At 43.6% G+C, this 13962-nt stretch overlaps 1 protein-coding gene across 10 annotated transcripts in view; it reads right to left on the bottom strand.

Moving 5' to 3' along the window:
* The window catches only part of LOC109871464 (myomegalin), a 126891-nt gene that overhangs the window by 41904 nt on the left and 71025 nt on the right, over positions 1-13962 (bottom strand). For 7 of the 10 annotated variants that reach the window (XM_031807354.1, XM_031807356.1, XM_031807359.1 and 4 more), the window contains exon 1: positions 1575-4081. In XM_031807354.1, coding sequence (XP_031663214.1) covers positions 1575-2960 — 1386 coding nt within the window. In that variant the 5' untranslated portion in view covers positions 2961-4081. Of the gene's footprint in view, positions 1-1574; positions 4083-9388; positions 9443-13060; positions 13218-13360; positions 13513-13647; positions 13772-13962 lie in introns of those variants that run through there. The other 3 variants (XM_031807364.1, XM_031807357.1, XM_031807362.1) reach the window with 2 other exon arrangements.

Here is a 13962-nt window from a genome sequence, read left to right as displayed (position 1 = left end):
AGCACAGAGATACAGCTTTAAGCACAGAGATACAGCTTTAAGCACAGAGATACAGCTTTAAGCACAGAGATACAGCTTTAAGCACAGAGATACAGCTTTAAGCACAGAGATGCAGCTTTAAGCACAGAGATACAGCTTTAAGCACAGAGATACAGCTTTAAGCACAGAGATGCAGCTTTAAGCACAGAGATGCAGCTTTAAGCACAGAGATGCAGCTTTAAGCACAGAGATGCAGCTTTAAGCACAGAGATACAGCTTTAAGCACAGAGATGCAGCTTTAAGCACAGAGATGCAGCTTTAAGCACAGAGATGCAGCTTTAAGCACAGAGATGCAGCTTTAAGCACAGAGATACAGCTTTAAGCACAGAGATGCAGCTTTAAGCACAGAGATACAGCTTTAAGCACAGAGATACAGCTTTAAGCACAGAGATGCAGCTTTAAGCACAGAGATACAGCTTTAAGCACAGAGATACAGCTTTAAGCACAGAGATACAGCTTTAAGAGTCCGGGATGAGACTTGATTATGGAAAGAGAACCTGGATTTGTCAACACAGTTCTCACCACTCAGCGCAACTCAATATTAGGAAGGCGTTCCTAATGTTTGGTATATTGTAGATAGATCATACACAGTACCTCAGGTTGTACAGATGTAGGATCTTAATTTGATCACACTGTTGTGACAAATTTAAAACATGTATTGTATTCAAGGTTTATAAAGACTTCTGAAGTTAGTCATTTCCAGTTTGGAAAATTTCAGACTTGATTTTCCCTTTCGAAAAATGCATTTAACCTCTACAAACGTTTCCATAAATTATAATAATTCACATTTCCTGTTGCTGCAGGATTATTTTCCTGCTGTAGCAAACTGGCTCAAATGAAGTACCTCTGTTCTGTGAAGATGGCAATATCATTCTAGGTTTGTTAATGTGCCTCTGTGGTTGGCCAACCATGACAGCTCCACTCTCTGAGCGCACACTCACTCATTAGTATGGCTGACTGGCCTGAGGGCTCTACATGAGAATCCCTCACTGCTTTTAACACACAGACACACAAACAAAACACACATCTGAAGGATTATAGGATGTGCATTTTAGGCATGTAGACACCTGAGTCACACAATGATCTCACAGACACAGATGCATATATGTGTATACACATATACACACATACACACATTGATTCAAGTGCTACGGAGTGCACATCCTCTGTGCATCCTCTCTGGAGGCAGAGGGGGGGAAGGAGAGGTTAAAGTGATGTAGATGGACAGCTGGATTATCCAGCTAATTAGCCCGGAGTGTGGTGAGATCACGGAATGTTCTCACGGTTGGGAGCACTGCACTGTCTGCTGAATTCACAGATAACTAACTAACCTTCTGGAATAGTCTCCATATTCTGAGATTTGTATATCTGTAGATGATTAAAATATGCTACAAAAAGGTTTGTAGTAAAATAAGGTATCCTACTGAAATAAATAAAAAACTCCTTTGATTTCAGTTACTGTTCCAGTAGCTAAAAAGTGGGAACTACAGACCAGAGGTGAACCAATGTCTGACTGGAGAGCTGCAGTGTTATACCTGGTGGGGGCGTGGGGGAGGACACTCATGATACAGATCCTCCCACAGCTCCTCCATCTCAGCCAGGTCCAGACCCCCATCTATCCCTCCATCCAGCCTGATCAGAGGGGCCTCCGGGTCGGGCACATGGACATGACTCTCCCCCTCTCCATTCAGACCTCCATACAGCAACCCCAAGGCCGGCTCATGGAAGCTCAGTCTGGAGCCTCCGCTGCTGGGGCCCTGTCTGTTGAGTACAGGCAGTCTGCTTCCCTTGGGGCTCTGGACTGGCCGGTACACACAGTTCTGGACCAGGCAGAGGGCCAGTGAGAGCTGGGAGGCCGACCTCAGTGGAGTCACCAGGTGGTGCTCCTCGGAGAGGGAGTCGGAGAACCGATCATCCAGGGGGTCCTGGGGATACTCTAGCCCCTCGGGCCCATCTTGGATTGCAGACAGCTGGGTAGATTCTCCGGTTATGTCCAGGGAGTCTATAGAGGGGCTGGAGCTGGCTACCCTGCCCACCAGGGTAGGGTCGCTGTCCGAAGTCCGGGGCGTAGGGTTGGACCCAGGGATCAGCGTGAGCGAGGAGGGGGTCCCCTCTGGATCTTTCTCCCCTCCTCTTCCTCCTCCACTTGCACGTCCTCCTCCAATCACGCTGACCGAATACCTCGTCGATGGGTCACAGGAAATACTCCGTGCCAACTTCCTGGGTACTTTACACACAGCCTCGTAGTCTGAGTCCGCCACTCGCCACGCCGTGCACCCTCGGCACTTCCTGGGTGAACGCGTGACAGTCCCACAGCGCTGTGACCCCACAGCCGTCACCTCTGGCGCAGGCCCTGCGCATTGTTGGGGATGCCCATGATGATGATGATTATGACCCCCGAACTCTAACCCCTCCTCAGCCCAGGACTCATACAGAGAGTACACCAAGTCCTCCTGGAGCAGAGCACAGTACTTAGCATGGGTCAGACCGGACATGTCCACCATACCATCCCCCTGTACCCTTCCTCCCCCTCCTCCCGTATCCCCAGGCCCAGTAACGGCCCCTGCACAACCGCCTCCATCCTCCCTGTTGGTCTTCCGGTAGAGGCCACCGATGAGGCCCCGTAGCAGGTGTTTCTCCTGGAGCAGCCTCTGCAGCCGTTCAATGGACAGGGCCTCCACCCGGGCAATCACCGTGTCAAACCTATACATGCGCTCCAGTATGAAGGCACACTTGGAGCAGGCGAACTCGCCGCGGCCGTCGCGGATCAGCTCTCGCCCCAGGGCGTGGGACAGGAGCACCTGCAGGTTGAGTTTGGAGGCGGGGTGGAAGATCCATCGCCGTTGGTTACCGCAGAGCTCCCTGGCGCAGATACGACACGCCTCCTTCATTCTGATGTCCAGCATTCCACACACACACATGCAAGACGGAGGTCATTCACCTGAGCTTGGTGTTTTGTGTGAAGACTTTAGTCTAATGCCGAAAACACATTTATTTTGTATGATAAACCTTTGTATTAAACTTCCATTTTCCTGAAGAAGAATGAATGGCGCTCCCATATCCCCAGAGTTCTTCCACTGACGTCACCTCGGATGCTCCTTGGTGGGGTTGAGGTCCCGGTTGCCGTTAAGTGTTGTATAAATAATAAATAACATTTGATTGATGGAGGTGAATGAGATGATGCGATGCTGTTATTAGCTCCAGTATGACTGCTCATCCATCAACATCTGTGTATTAAATCATTTATTAAGATGTAAATGTTGGCATATTGCATGTAACAGTCCTCTTATCTGCTTCTCTCTCTTCAGAAGAGATGCAAAACAAATAGCAACCACGTGGTTTCAGACAAATAAATACCACCAAAATTCAATATAAACAACAGATAGAGAGTCATTGGAGAAACTCAAATATTGTTACTGCTAGTCTGCAAAGGAAAAGCAGACAGCAGCAAGCAAGAGATGCTCACAAAATCCAATCCTCTAGATATAATGCCTTTTTCCCCTCTTCACATTCTGCCAGAGTTGCTGTTTCCATAGGAGTATAAAGACGTTGGATGGATTCTGATAGCATATTGCTTCTTAGAGCAGCAGATGGCAGACAGCAAGTCGTCCAGTATCCTTGGTCACCGATTCTGTTGCATTCCGTAATGGAAATTCTGATGCAATGACTTAAATCCGAAAGGGAAATATAAAGTCATTCTGGTGTTATATTCCCTAAATACACATGAGCCTTTCCTCCTTTCGCTCCCGGTTGTTTCATTTCGCGTTTCCCGACACAAGAAAAACACGCGTACGTTTCGCTGCATCACTTGGTTTGGCTGTCATGGGAGGCTCCCGCTGTCAGGTTGATCATCACCGGTAGACTACCACCGTATCCCTTTAACCAAACACCGTCACTGCAGAGAAGTGACACACCAAAACAATTATTTCGGTAGCGGCAATCAGGTCCTCCGCAATCCCTTGACAATCATTCATGGTGTATAATATCAACGGTGAAGATGGCGCGCTTCAGCCCAGAGGTATAGTAGATCCTTTTGGCAGATAATGATGTGGCAACGTTGTAGCACTGGCAAGAACGGCTGCAGCGGCGGAGCGCACCATTTCACGCATTAGGGGTGCTAAAATATCTGATCGTCTATAATCAAGATATTAAAAAGTAGTCCTATATGACATGATAATACCGGTTCTACTGTCATATAATAAGAAGTTCATTTAAAACTAAAATTCTATCAATTTTGTCAATGTTGAATAAAATATTTTGATAATCTACAAAATGTCACCCGGGGTGCCATTAGTTATTTTGGTCCAGTCTACACTAAACTTCGCTTTATTGAGCAGGTGAAATTTAGTAGCATATAGTGACAATAGTGTTTGCATAAACTCTTACACCATGTAAAGCAGTAGATATATTTGAAATAATAATACAAATGAATAACATTATTTTCTCTAAATTTGGTCATAATAACCACCAGATTAGTGACGAGTGACGCAGTGGTCTAAGGCACTGCATCTCAGTGTAAAAGGCATCACTACAGTCCCTGGTTCGAATCCAGGCTGAATCCCAGTTGGCCGTGATTGGGAGTACCATAGGGCGGCGCACAATTGGCCCAGTGTCGCTGGGGTAGGCCATCATTGTAAATAGGAATTTGTTCTTAACTGACTTACCTAGTTAAATAAAGGGTTAAACAAATATATATATAATTGGGCTTTTATGGGGGCAATATCAATTTCTTATTAAAAACTAAACACATTTTTACCCCCTTTTTCTCGCAATTTCGTGATTACGATCTTGTCTCATCACTGCAACTCCCCAAAGGGCTCGGGAGACGCGAAGGTCAAGTCATGCGTCCTCCAAAACATGACTCACCAAATCGAGCTTTTTAACAACCGCTCACTTAACCCGGAAACCAGCTGCACCAATGTGTTGGAGGAAACACCGCTCAACTGACGACCGAAGTCAGCCTGCAGGCCCACCACAAGGAGTCGCTAGAGTACGATGAGCTCAGTAAAGCCCCCCCAGCCAAACCCGGACGGCGCTGGGCCAATTGTGCGCCGCCCTATGGGACTCCCGGTCACAGCCGCTATTGGGCTCAAACCCCAGGCTCTAGTGACGTCACAACACTGCAATGAAGTGCCTTATACCGCTGCCCCACTCGGAGCGCAGTTTGGCGGGTCATGTTTCGGAGGATGCATGACTCGACCTTCGCCTCTCCCAAGCCCGTTGGGGAGTTGCAGCGATGAGACAAGATTGAAATTGGGAAAAAGGGGTAAGATACACACAGGAAAAAAAGATCATGGCACACACAGTCAGCCAGCCAGAGAGTTGACTTGGACTTCACTATAATTTTCAGTGATACGGGTAGAGCAGGCTCCATAACCTTTCCATCCTTGTGTTTCTATCCTCTTCTATATGCAAATAAGATCTCCTAAATAGACTTACAAGTAAAGGCCATTAATGCATTTCAAAGCAGAGGGGATACATTTGACATAGATGTTCCTATTGTCAAAACATATCAGGAACACACTTCCATAATAGTGAAGGTGGTCACTCTAGCTCGATCATTAATAATGATTATGGGAAGAAAACCATAAAGTCCAGATCTGCCATGTATTACATAAATGTATGAGTGGGATATAACCGTAGTGGGTGGCTAGCAGTGTTAGTTACACAACAGATCAGAACAGATGGCCTGGCCACGGCTCTCACAGCTCCGGATGCTGCTAAGTGCTGCAATAAAGTGCTTCTATTCTAGTCAGTCTTGCCTGACTGACCACATACCCTGACCAGGGACAAATCTGGACCCTAGTTATAGCACATGGCCATCAAGACACGTGGTCAAGAAAAATGATTGTATTATATTCTAGAACTGTATGTCCCAGGAGGACCGGGCTCCAATGCCTTCAACCAGGCATCTAATATATAGATGACTACATAAAGCTATCCATCACAACTAGCCATATAAGGCAGAGAGGAACCATGCTGTAAAGCAGAGGGAAAAACCATGACACAGTAGGACAAGGGGTCCATAAAACGGGTTACTACGACTACAAATGCTACAAGGAGAGAACAAAGAGAGAGGCATTTGTGGTGAAGTGTGCACAAGCCCTGGTGGACGGCTGACCGCTATTGTAGCGGGTGCTGTGAATGAAGGGATGTAGAGTGATATGTTGAAATGAAGGTAAACCGGTTTTGATGTTTTGATTGAAATGAATGATTGCATTTTTTGGGATGCTGCCGCATATCAATCATATAAACTCACTCACTGACAAGGGCAAACCAATGACATCAAAACATCCCATTGGCTACACCATGAGAACACAACATTTCAAATATGGTTTGGCTGTGTGAATAAATTAGCTGCACAAAACGCCATGATGCTTTAAGCTCAATGGAATCTGCAGTGACAGTGTATCCCTGATGGTGTACAGACAGACAGTCATGCACTCACACTATGACTTCACTTATCAGCTTTGGTCCTCAAAATAACGTGTCGCCTCAAAACAGAATGTTACATGGCTAGAGATGACTACTAGGCCCAGGTCTCCCTTGGAAAAATGAATTGTGTTATCCCCAAAGGGACACCTGTGTTATATAAAGCCAAGAGTAAGATATGAATCACAACAACAACAACCTGGGATTGTGCTCATACTTATTATGCTTCATTTTCAAACCCATGTAGCCTTCAGTGCTTTGCTATACGATAGTGCATGAAGAGGCAGCCATTTTCCCTAAGGGCAGAGCTGACCTTATGTCCTGGTTCAGCTCCTCACTAGTGCCTGATTATGAGTGGCTTAAAATGATAGTTTGAGAGTGGTTGGGGGTTCTTGATTAAGCTTGTTGAGGATTTGGGATTTAAAATGAGGACTGCTTAAGTACGAAGAATCTTCTTCGATAAGAGTCCACTGCTAAATCAGAGTTGGTCCAAACTCCTCTATAAGCATAGACCGCAATCAAGCAAGAGAGAGCTGGAAATAACAAATCACAAACAAACAAAAAAACAGCACTTTTCTCTCCTCTTCTTGAGAACAACATCAAATGAGTTCATTTCTTTTATTTTGTGTCTTAGCATAAATAGCATCAGCTGCCTCTGTCCTTTCCCTACAGACCATCACAGTACATTTATTTCACCACATTTCTCTCTCCTGGACGGCCTGACATTTTGATTGATCTCATTAGCCGTGGTGTCTGGGGAACCAATTAGAAGCTAGGTGTTAGTGTCTGTCTTAGACAACACAACTTGATATCTGTGTGTGTGTCATTGTTAGCACCAGAAGGTCAGCATGACCTATTGACAACCTTGCTGAAACACGAGCCACTTAAATGCACACAAACACACATGCTTGCACGCACACTCACTCAAAGTACATGGATTTTTACGGTAGGGGAGTGCCAAGATGGAGGTTCTGTGGCTTCAAAACAGCACCCCCAGTCAGTCATCTAGTGTATATATAAATGATTGATTCAGAAGCTTACAAGTTCACACAGACACCTTTCTGTCTTGTATACAGTTGTGTACACACGATTGAGTTCATATATAGAACACGTTGACAGACAGGTGAAAAACAAATTCTACCTCACTATAAGGCGGAACTACAGGCCAGAATATAATGATGTTTAGGTCATTTTGTGTCATTAATGTGGCAAATAAATACAAAGTTCAATGTATACCATTGCCTATGCCTGTTCCTCTCATTCATTCGTTTTCCACTTGCAAAGACCCCTCATCCTGACATCGATTGGCCCTTTAAATGCAACAATGATCCATTCAGCCTAAGTGACAGCCAGCCAGCGGTGGTGGCCCTGGGCAGTGGGACAGCGTCACTGTGTGAAATCTGAGCTGATATCGTTCCTGGCAGGCACATTTGCATCCCAGAGCCAAGCTGATTTACAAGGTAAAATGCCTTTAGAGAAACATTGGGGCTTTGACTGCTTCTATTGAGAAACTCCCACTACAACAAATATGTGTAAGATTCAAAGCTGTCGCCAGAAGAATAGAGCCAAGAGCCTTGGGAGTCAAAATGAGAGAAATACACATGATCATATCATGCTAATGAATTGTAATGACTAGCAATAGATAATGACTAATAAGTGATAATGGCTCAGAATAGATAACTGTAGATTACCAAAACTAACAAGTGACAACGATCAACCAAAATATCTTGCTCAAACTGACAGGTATACAGTATGGATCCATACACTGTACTGCAGCTATATTTCAATTGTAGGCCTGTGAGGTGTTGTGACACTTTTTTACACTTGACTTGACACACACAGTACCACACAATACCTATTTCATTTCTATGACCTAGCTCCAACTCCAGTCAACACACACTCATAAGCCTGTTATGCTGCTATCTGTGTAATTTGAGAGCCCCCTCCTCTCAGAACATGACTGATGAGAATGGAGAATGTGTGTTGTCTGTTCATAAATACATCTTCACATCATTTGTTTACCACAGACTAAAATAACCCAGGTCCCCCTCCCTTCGGGCCGACAGCTCCCAACACAATACACATGGATTAACAGCCATAGAGACATCAACGCAGACGTATCTAGTAATGTGAAACGGCGTTCTTCGTTTGTTGAGAGAGAGTCGGACCGAAATGCAGCGTGGTGGTTAATCATGATCTTTAATAAAGGAAACGGCGATACATTAAATAACTAAATAAATACGAAAACAACAAACGGAACGTGAAACCTAATACAGCCTATCTGGTGAACACTACACCGAGACAGGAACAATCACCCACGAAAGACAAAGCGAACTCAGGCTACCTAAATACGGTTCCCAATCAGAGGCAACGAGAAGCACCTGACTGCTGATTGAGAACCGCCTCAGGCAGCCAAGCCTATACAACACCCCTAATCAGCCGCGATCCCAAATACTACAAACCCCAATACGAAACACAACACACAAACCCATGTCACACCCTGGCCTGAACAAATAATTAAAGAAAACACAAAATACTAAGACCAAGGCGTGACATAATGCTTTATTACTCAGGTCTAGCAGTTGCTCTTTACCCACAACTCATGTGGTTATCATCTAACAATGGCTACTTTACTTTCAATGAATTCAATCAACTGCAAGGAAACAAATACTGTAGTTGATTTTCATGTACTTTTCTTTAGATGGTGACTACATATTCTGTAGTGAATGTTACCTTACTTGGTGTGCCTGTCTGTCTGCTATGCATTTGTTATCCAGTAGAGGGCCTGCTCTCACCAACAGAGTGGGATCTGGTGCAGGCCTAACACCTCAAAGTGCGCACTCTTTATTTAACTTAATAAAGAACTCAAAGCTGCGATATTAAGTGTGTTTCTGTGCTCACTTCAGGATTCACTCACCTGCATCTCCTGCTCAATGCGCAGCCTCTCCCTGCCCAGCTCCTCCTGGTAGAACTGTGGGAGAAACGGCCAGGATAGAAAATTAGGCGTGTGTGTGTATGTGCGTTGTGTTTGAGTGATGGTGATATCTGTCCGACAGAGGGTAATATCTCACTCTCACTAACGAAGTACAACAGCTGTAGTGGTGAATTGATCATTCAGAGAGTAGCAACACTACCCCTCCCTGCCTGCTACCACAACAACACAACACATCACACAACACAACAGACAGATTGAACAGAACCAGCTGCATGGGTTATAGTAGATATAAATGAAATGAATTGATTCTGAACCAGATTAAAGCATTACGTTTGACTTCTCCATCTTATGACAACTCCATTGACAATGACAAATGGATGTCTGACTCCTAAATCAAGACAATGTTCGATTTTGACAACTGAAAGGATATAGAAAAATAAGTCATATTTTTATTGGGTAAATATCTTTAGTAACCTTCAGTGGACTGAAGTAGGCTTGAACACACAAATAGGCATGTCGCTATGTGCTTTTTGACAGGGGTGCTTATGTGTGTGTTGCGCTGTGTTAGCTATAGGTGTGTTTCCACATAATAGACAGATGTGTTTGCGTGTGCGGGGACGGGGAAGATATGACGAAGAGGAGGAGAGGTATGGGAGAAGAATGGGTATGGGTGATTATTTGTATGATTATGAATCATTTTTTTGTACTTTTATTTATTCAGGGAACTGAGAACAGGGTCTCTTTCACAACGGTGCCCTGAGTACAAACATGTTCAGAATCAAGAAAAAGGAACCAAATAAAACAAGATCAACAACAGAAGGTTACAATAATACAATTTCAACAAATAAACCATTACAATCATTCAAAACAACTGCAATCCTCAATGAATTCATGTAACACCAGAGCTGTAAACAGGCCTAGTAGCACCAGGGAATCAAAATGAAAGGTTATTCCATAAACCATTACAATCATTCAAAACAACTGCAATCCTCAATGAATTCATGTAACACCAGAGCTGTAAACAGGCCTAGTAGCACCAGGGAATCAAAATGAAAGGTTATTCCATAAACCATTACAATCATTCAAAACAACTGCAATCCTCAATGAATTCATGTAACACCAGAGCTGTAAACAGGCCTAGTAGCACCAGGGAATCAAAATGAAAGGTTATTCCATAAACCATTACAATCATTCAAAACAACTGCAATCCTCAATGAATTCATGTAACACCAGAGCTGTAAACAGGCCTAGTAGCACCAGGGAATCAAAATGAAAGGTTATTCCATAAACCATTACAATCATTCAAAACAACTGCAATCCTCAATGAATTGATGTAACACCAGAGCTGTAAACAGGCCTAGTAGCACCAGGGAATCAAAATGAAAGGTTATTCCATAAACCATTACAATCATTCAAAACAACTGCAATCCTCAATGAATTCATGTAACACCAGAGCTGTAAACAGGCCTAGTAGCACCAGGGAATCAAAATGAAAGGTTATTCCATAAACCATTACAATCATTCAAAACAACTGCAATCCTCAATGAATTCATGTAACACCAGAGCTGTAAACAGGCCTAGTAGCACCAGGGAATCAAAATGAAAGGTTATTCCATAAACCATTACAATCATTCAAAACAACTGCAATCCTCAATGAATTGATGTAACACCAGAGCTGTAAACAGGCCTAGTAGCACCAGGGAATCAAAATGAAAGGTTATTCCATAAACCATTACAATCATTCAAAACAACTGCAATCCTCAATGAATTCATGTAACACCAGAGCTGTAAACAGGCCTAGTAGCACCAGGGAATCAAAATGAAAGGTTATTCCATAAACCATTACAATCATTCAAAACAACTGCAATCCTCAATGAATTGATGTAACACCAGAGCTGTAAACAGGCCTAGTAGCACCAGGGAATCAAAATGAAAGGTTATTCCATAAACCATTACAATCATTCAAAACAACTGCAATCCTCAATGAATTCATGTAACACCAGAGCTGTAAACAGGCCTAGTAGCACCAGGGAATCAAAATGAAAGGTTATTCCATAAACCATTACAATCATTCAAAACAACTGCAATCCTCAATGAATTCATGTAACACCAGAGCTGTAAACAGGCCTAGTAGCACCAGGGAATCAAAATGAAAGGTTATTCCATAAACCATTACAATCATTCAAAACAACTGCAATCCTCAATGAATTGATGTAACACCAGAGCTGTAAACAGGCCTAGTAGCACCAGGGAATCCAAATGAAAGGTTATTCCATAAACCATTACAATCATTCAAAACAACTGCAATCCTCAATGAATTCATGTAACACCAGAGCTGTAAACAGGCCTAGTAGCACCAGGGAATCCAAATGAAAGGTTATTCCATAAACCATTACAATCATTCAAAACAACTGCAATCCTCAATGAATTCATGTAACACCAGAGCTGTAAACAGGCCTAGTAGCACCAGGGAATCAAAATGAAAGGTTATTCCATAAACCATTACAATCATTCAAAACAACTGCAATCCTCAATGAATTAATGTAACACCAGAGCTGTAAACAGGCCTAGTAGCACCAGGGAATCCAAATGAAAGGTTATTCCATAAACCATTACAATCATTCAAAACAACTGCAATCCTCAATGAATTCATGTAACACCAGAGCTGTAAACAGGCCTAGTAGCACCAGGGAATCCAAATGAAAGGTTATTCCATAAACCATTACAATCATTCAAAACAACTGCAATCCTCAATGAATTCATGTAACACCAGAGCTGTAAACAGGCCTAGTAGCACCAGGGAATCAAAATGAAAGGTTATTCCATAAACCATTACAATCATTCAAAACAACTGCAATCCTCAATGAATTAATGTAACACCAGAGCTGTAAACAGGCCTAGTAGCACCAGGGAATCAAAATGAAAGGTTATTCCATAAACCATTACAATCATTCAAAACAACTGCAATCCTCAATGAATTCATGTAACACCAGAGCTGTAAACAGGCCTAGTAGCACCAGGGAATCAAAATGAAAGGTTATTCCATAAACCATTACAATCATTCAAAACAACTGCAATCCTCAATGAATTCATGTAACACCAGAGCTGTAAACAGGCCTAGTAGCACCAGGGAATCAAAATGAAAGGTTATTCCATAAACTGGGGACACTAAAACTAAAGGTCAGAGTCAACCCATTATTCAGCCCCACTTGTTTTGAGCCCCATCGGTTTAGCTAAAAAAAATGAATAAAATAAAAAATAATAATATACAATAATCAACAAGAAAAAAGGAGAATCTCCGCTGTCGGGACAGCATTATGTAGGCCCTAACAGTTTGTGGGCAACGATTGTCACCAGTATAGTGCAATTCATGTATTGCTTAGTGTTTTGTAGTGGCTTTGCTGGAATGCATATAAAAAAATTGGTTGATTTTGCCCCACCAGGATTAACATGCTAAAAATCAACACTGGGTGAGGTATCCCAGAAACCCTGTGAATTAAGCTATGCACCTGTTATTATAGGTCTGTACACACTACAGGAACTCAATCAGTCAAATACATACAATACATCAGATAATACAATCAATCATTGAACCATTGACCCTAATGCAGCCCCGACACAGGCAATTTAACACATAATAGGGATCCTACGTACCTCCGCATCGCTCTCTTTCTGCAGCAGGGAGGAGGAGAGGTCCTCTACCTCTCCCTCCAGCTCTCCCACCCTCAGTGTCAGAACACTCTTCTGTCCACTCAGCTCAGTGATCATAGCCTCCTTACAGCGCAGAGCACTGGTCAGCTCCTCGATCACCCTACAGGAGGGGAAGGACAGAGGGGTCCGTGCCATAGACACGGTGGGCAAAGTTTGACTTCCTCAATTAGTGTGAAGGTGTGGATTGCAACTTTTAGGTCACTGGTTCAAATGTGTCTCGAATGAGCAGGTACTTGTGTTTACCTGTCTCTGTAGGTGTGTGATGCGGGGTGGTGAGATTGGGTCTGGAGGTTCTCCTCCTCTTGGCTGTCCTCCATATCCTCCAAGAGGGGCTGGGGGCTCGACCCAGTCAGGGAGGCCATCCTCTCAACCTCACCTCGCGCTAGCTGGGCCTCCTGGAGGAAACACATGAAAAGGTCTGGGTGTCCGTCTGTATATTTGAAAGCTGATCTAATAATCGAACAACTCATTTCATCTCAACAAATAAGGCAACCATTGTTGGAACAGTTTAATTATGTGTGTGTGTGTACCTCCTGCAGGAGTTGTATCTTGGTCTCCAGCAACTCCTGCATGTGGTCGATCTCCTGCTTTCTCTCCTCACAACGTCTCTGCAGCTCTGCCTCATTGTGACTGGACAGGCTCTCTGCTGTCGTCCTTTAAGAAGAGAGGAAGAAATGAGGGAGCATTGTGATTGGTCAGGGTGTCTTCTGTTGTCCTATCACAGAAATGAAACAAGAGGCAACATCTATCAATAACTACCAACAGTCATCCACTGTGCACGTGCATACACACTGGTGTTGCTTGTTATTGTGCCATCGGTGCTGGGCAGTGACGTCAGACCTGGG

The sequence above is a fragment of the Oncorhynchus kisutch genome, linkage group LG27 (assembly GCF_002021735.2).
Source record: "Oncorhynchus kisutch isolate 150728-3 linkage group LG27, Okis_V2, whole genome shotgun sequence".
Lineage (NCBI taxonomy): Eukaryota > Metazoa > Chordata > Actinopteri > Salmoniformes > Salmonidae > Oncorhynchus > Oncorhynchus kisutch.
The sequence above is the reverse complement of the archived record's forward strand: the minus strand, read 5'-3'. Positions and strand labels throughout refer to the sequence as shown.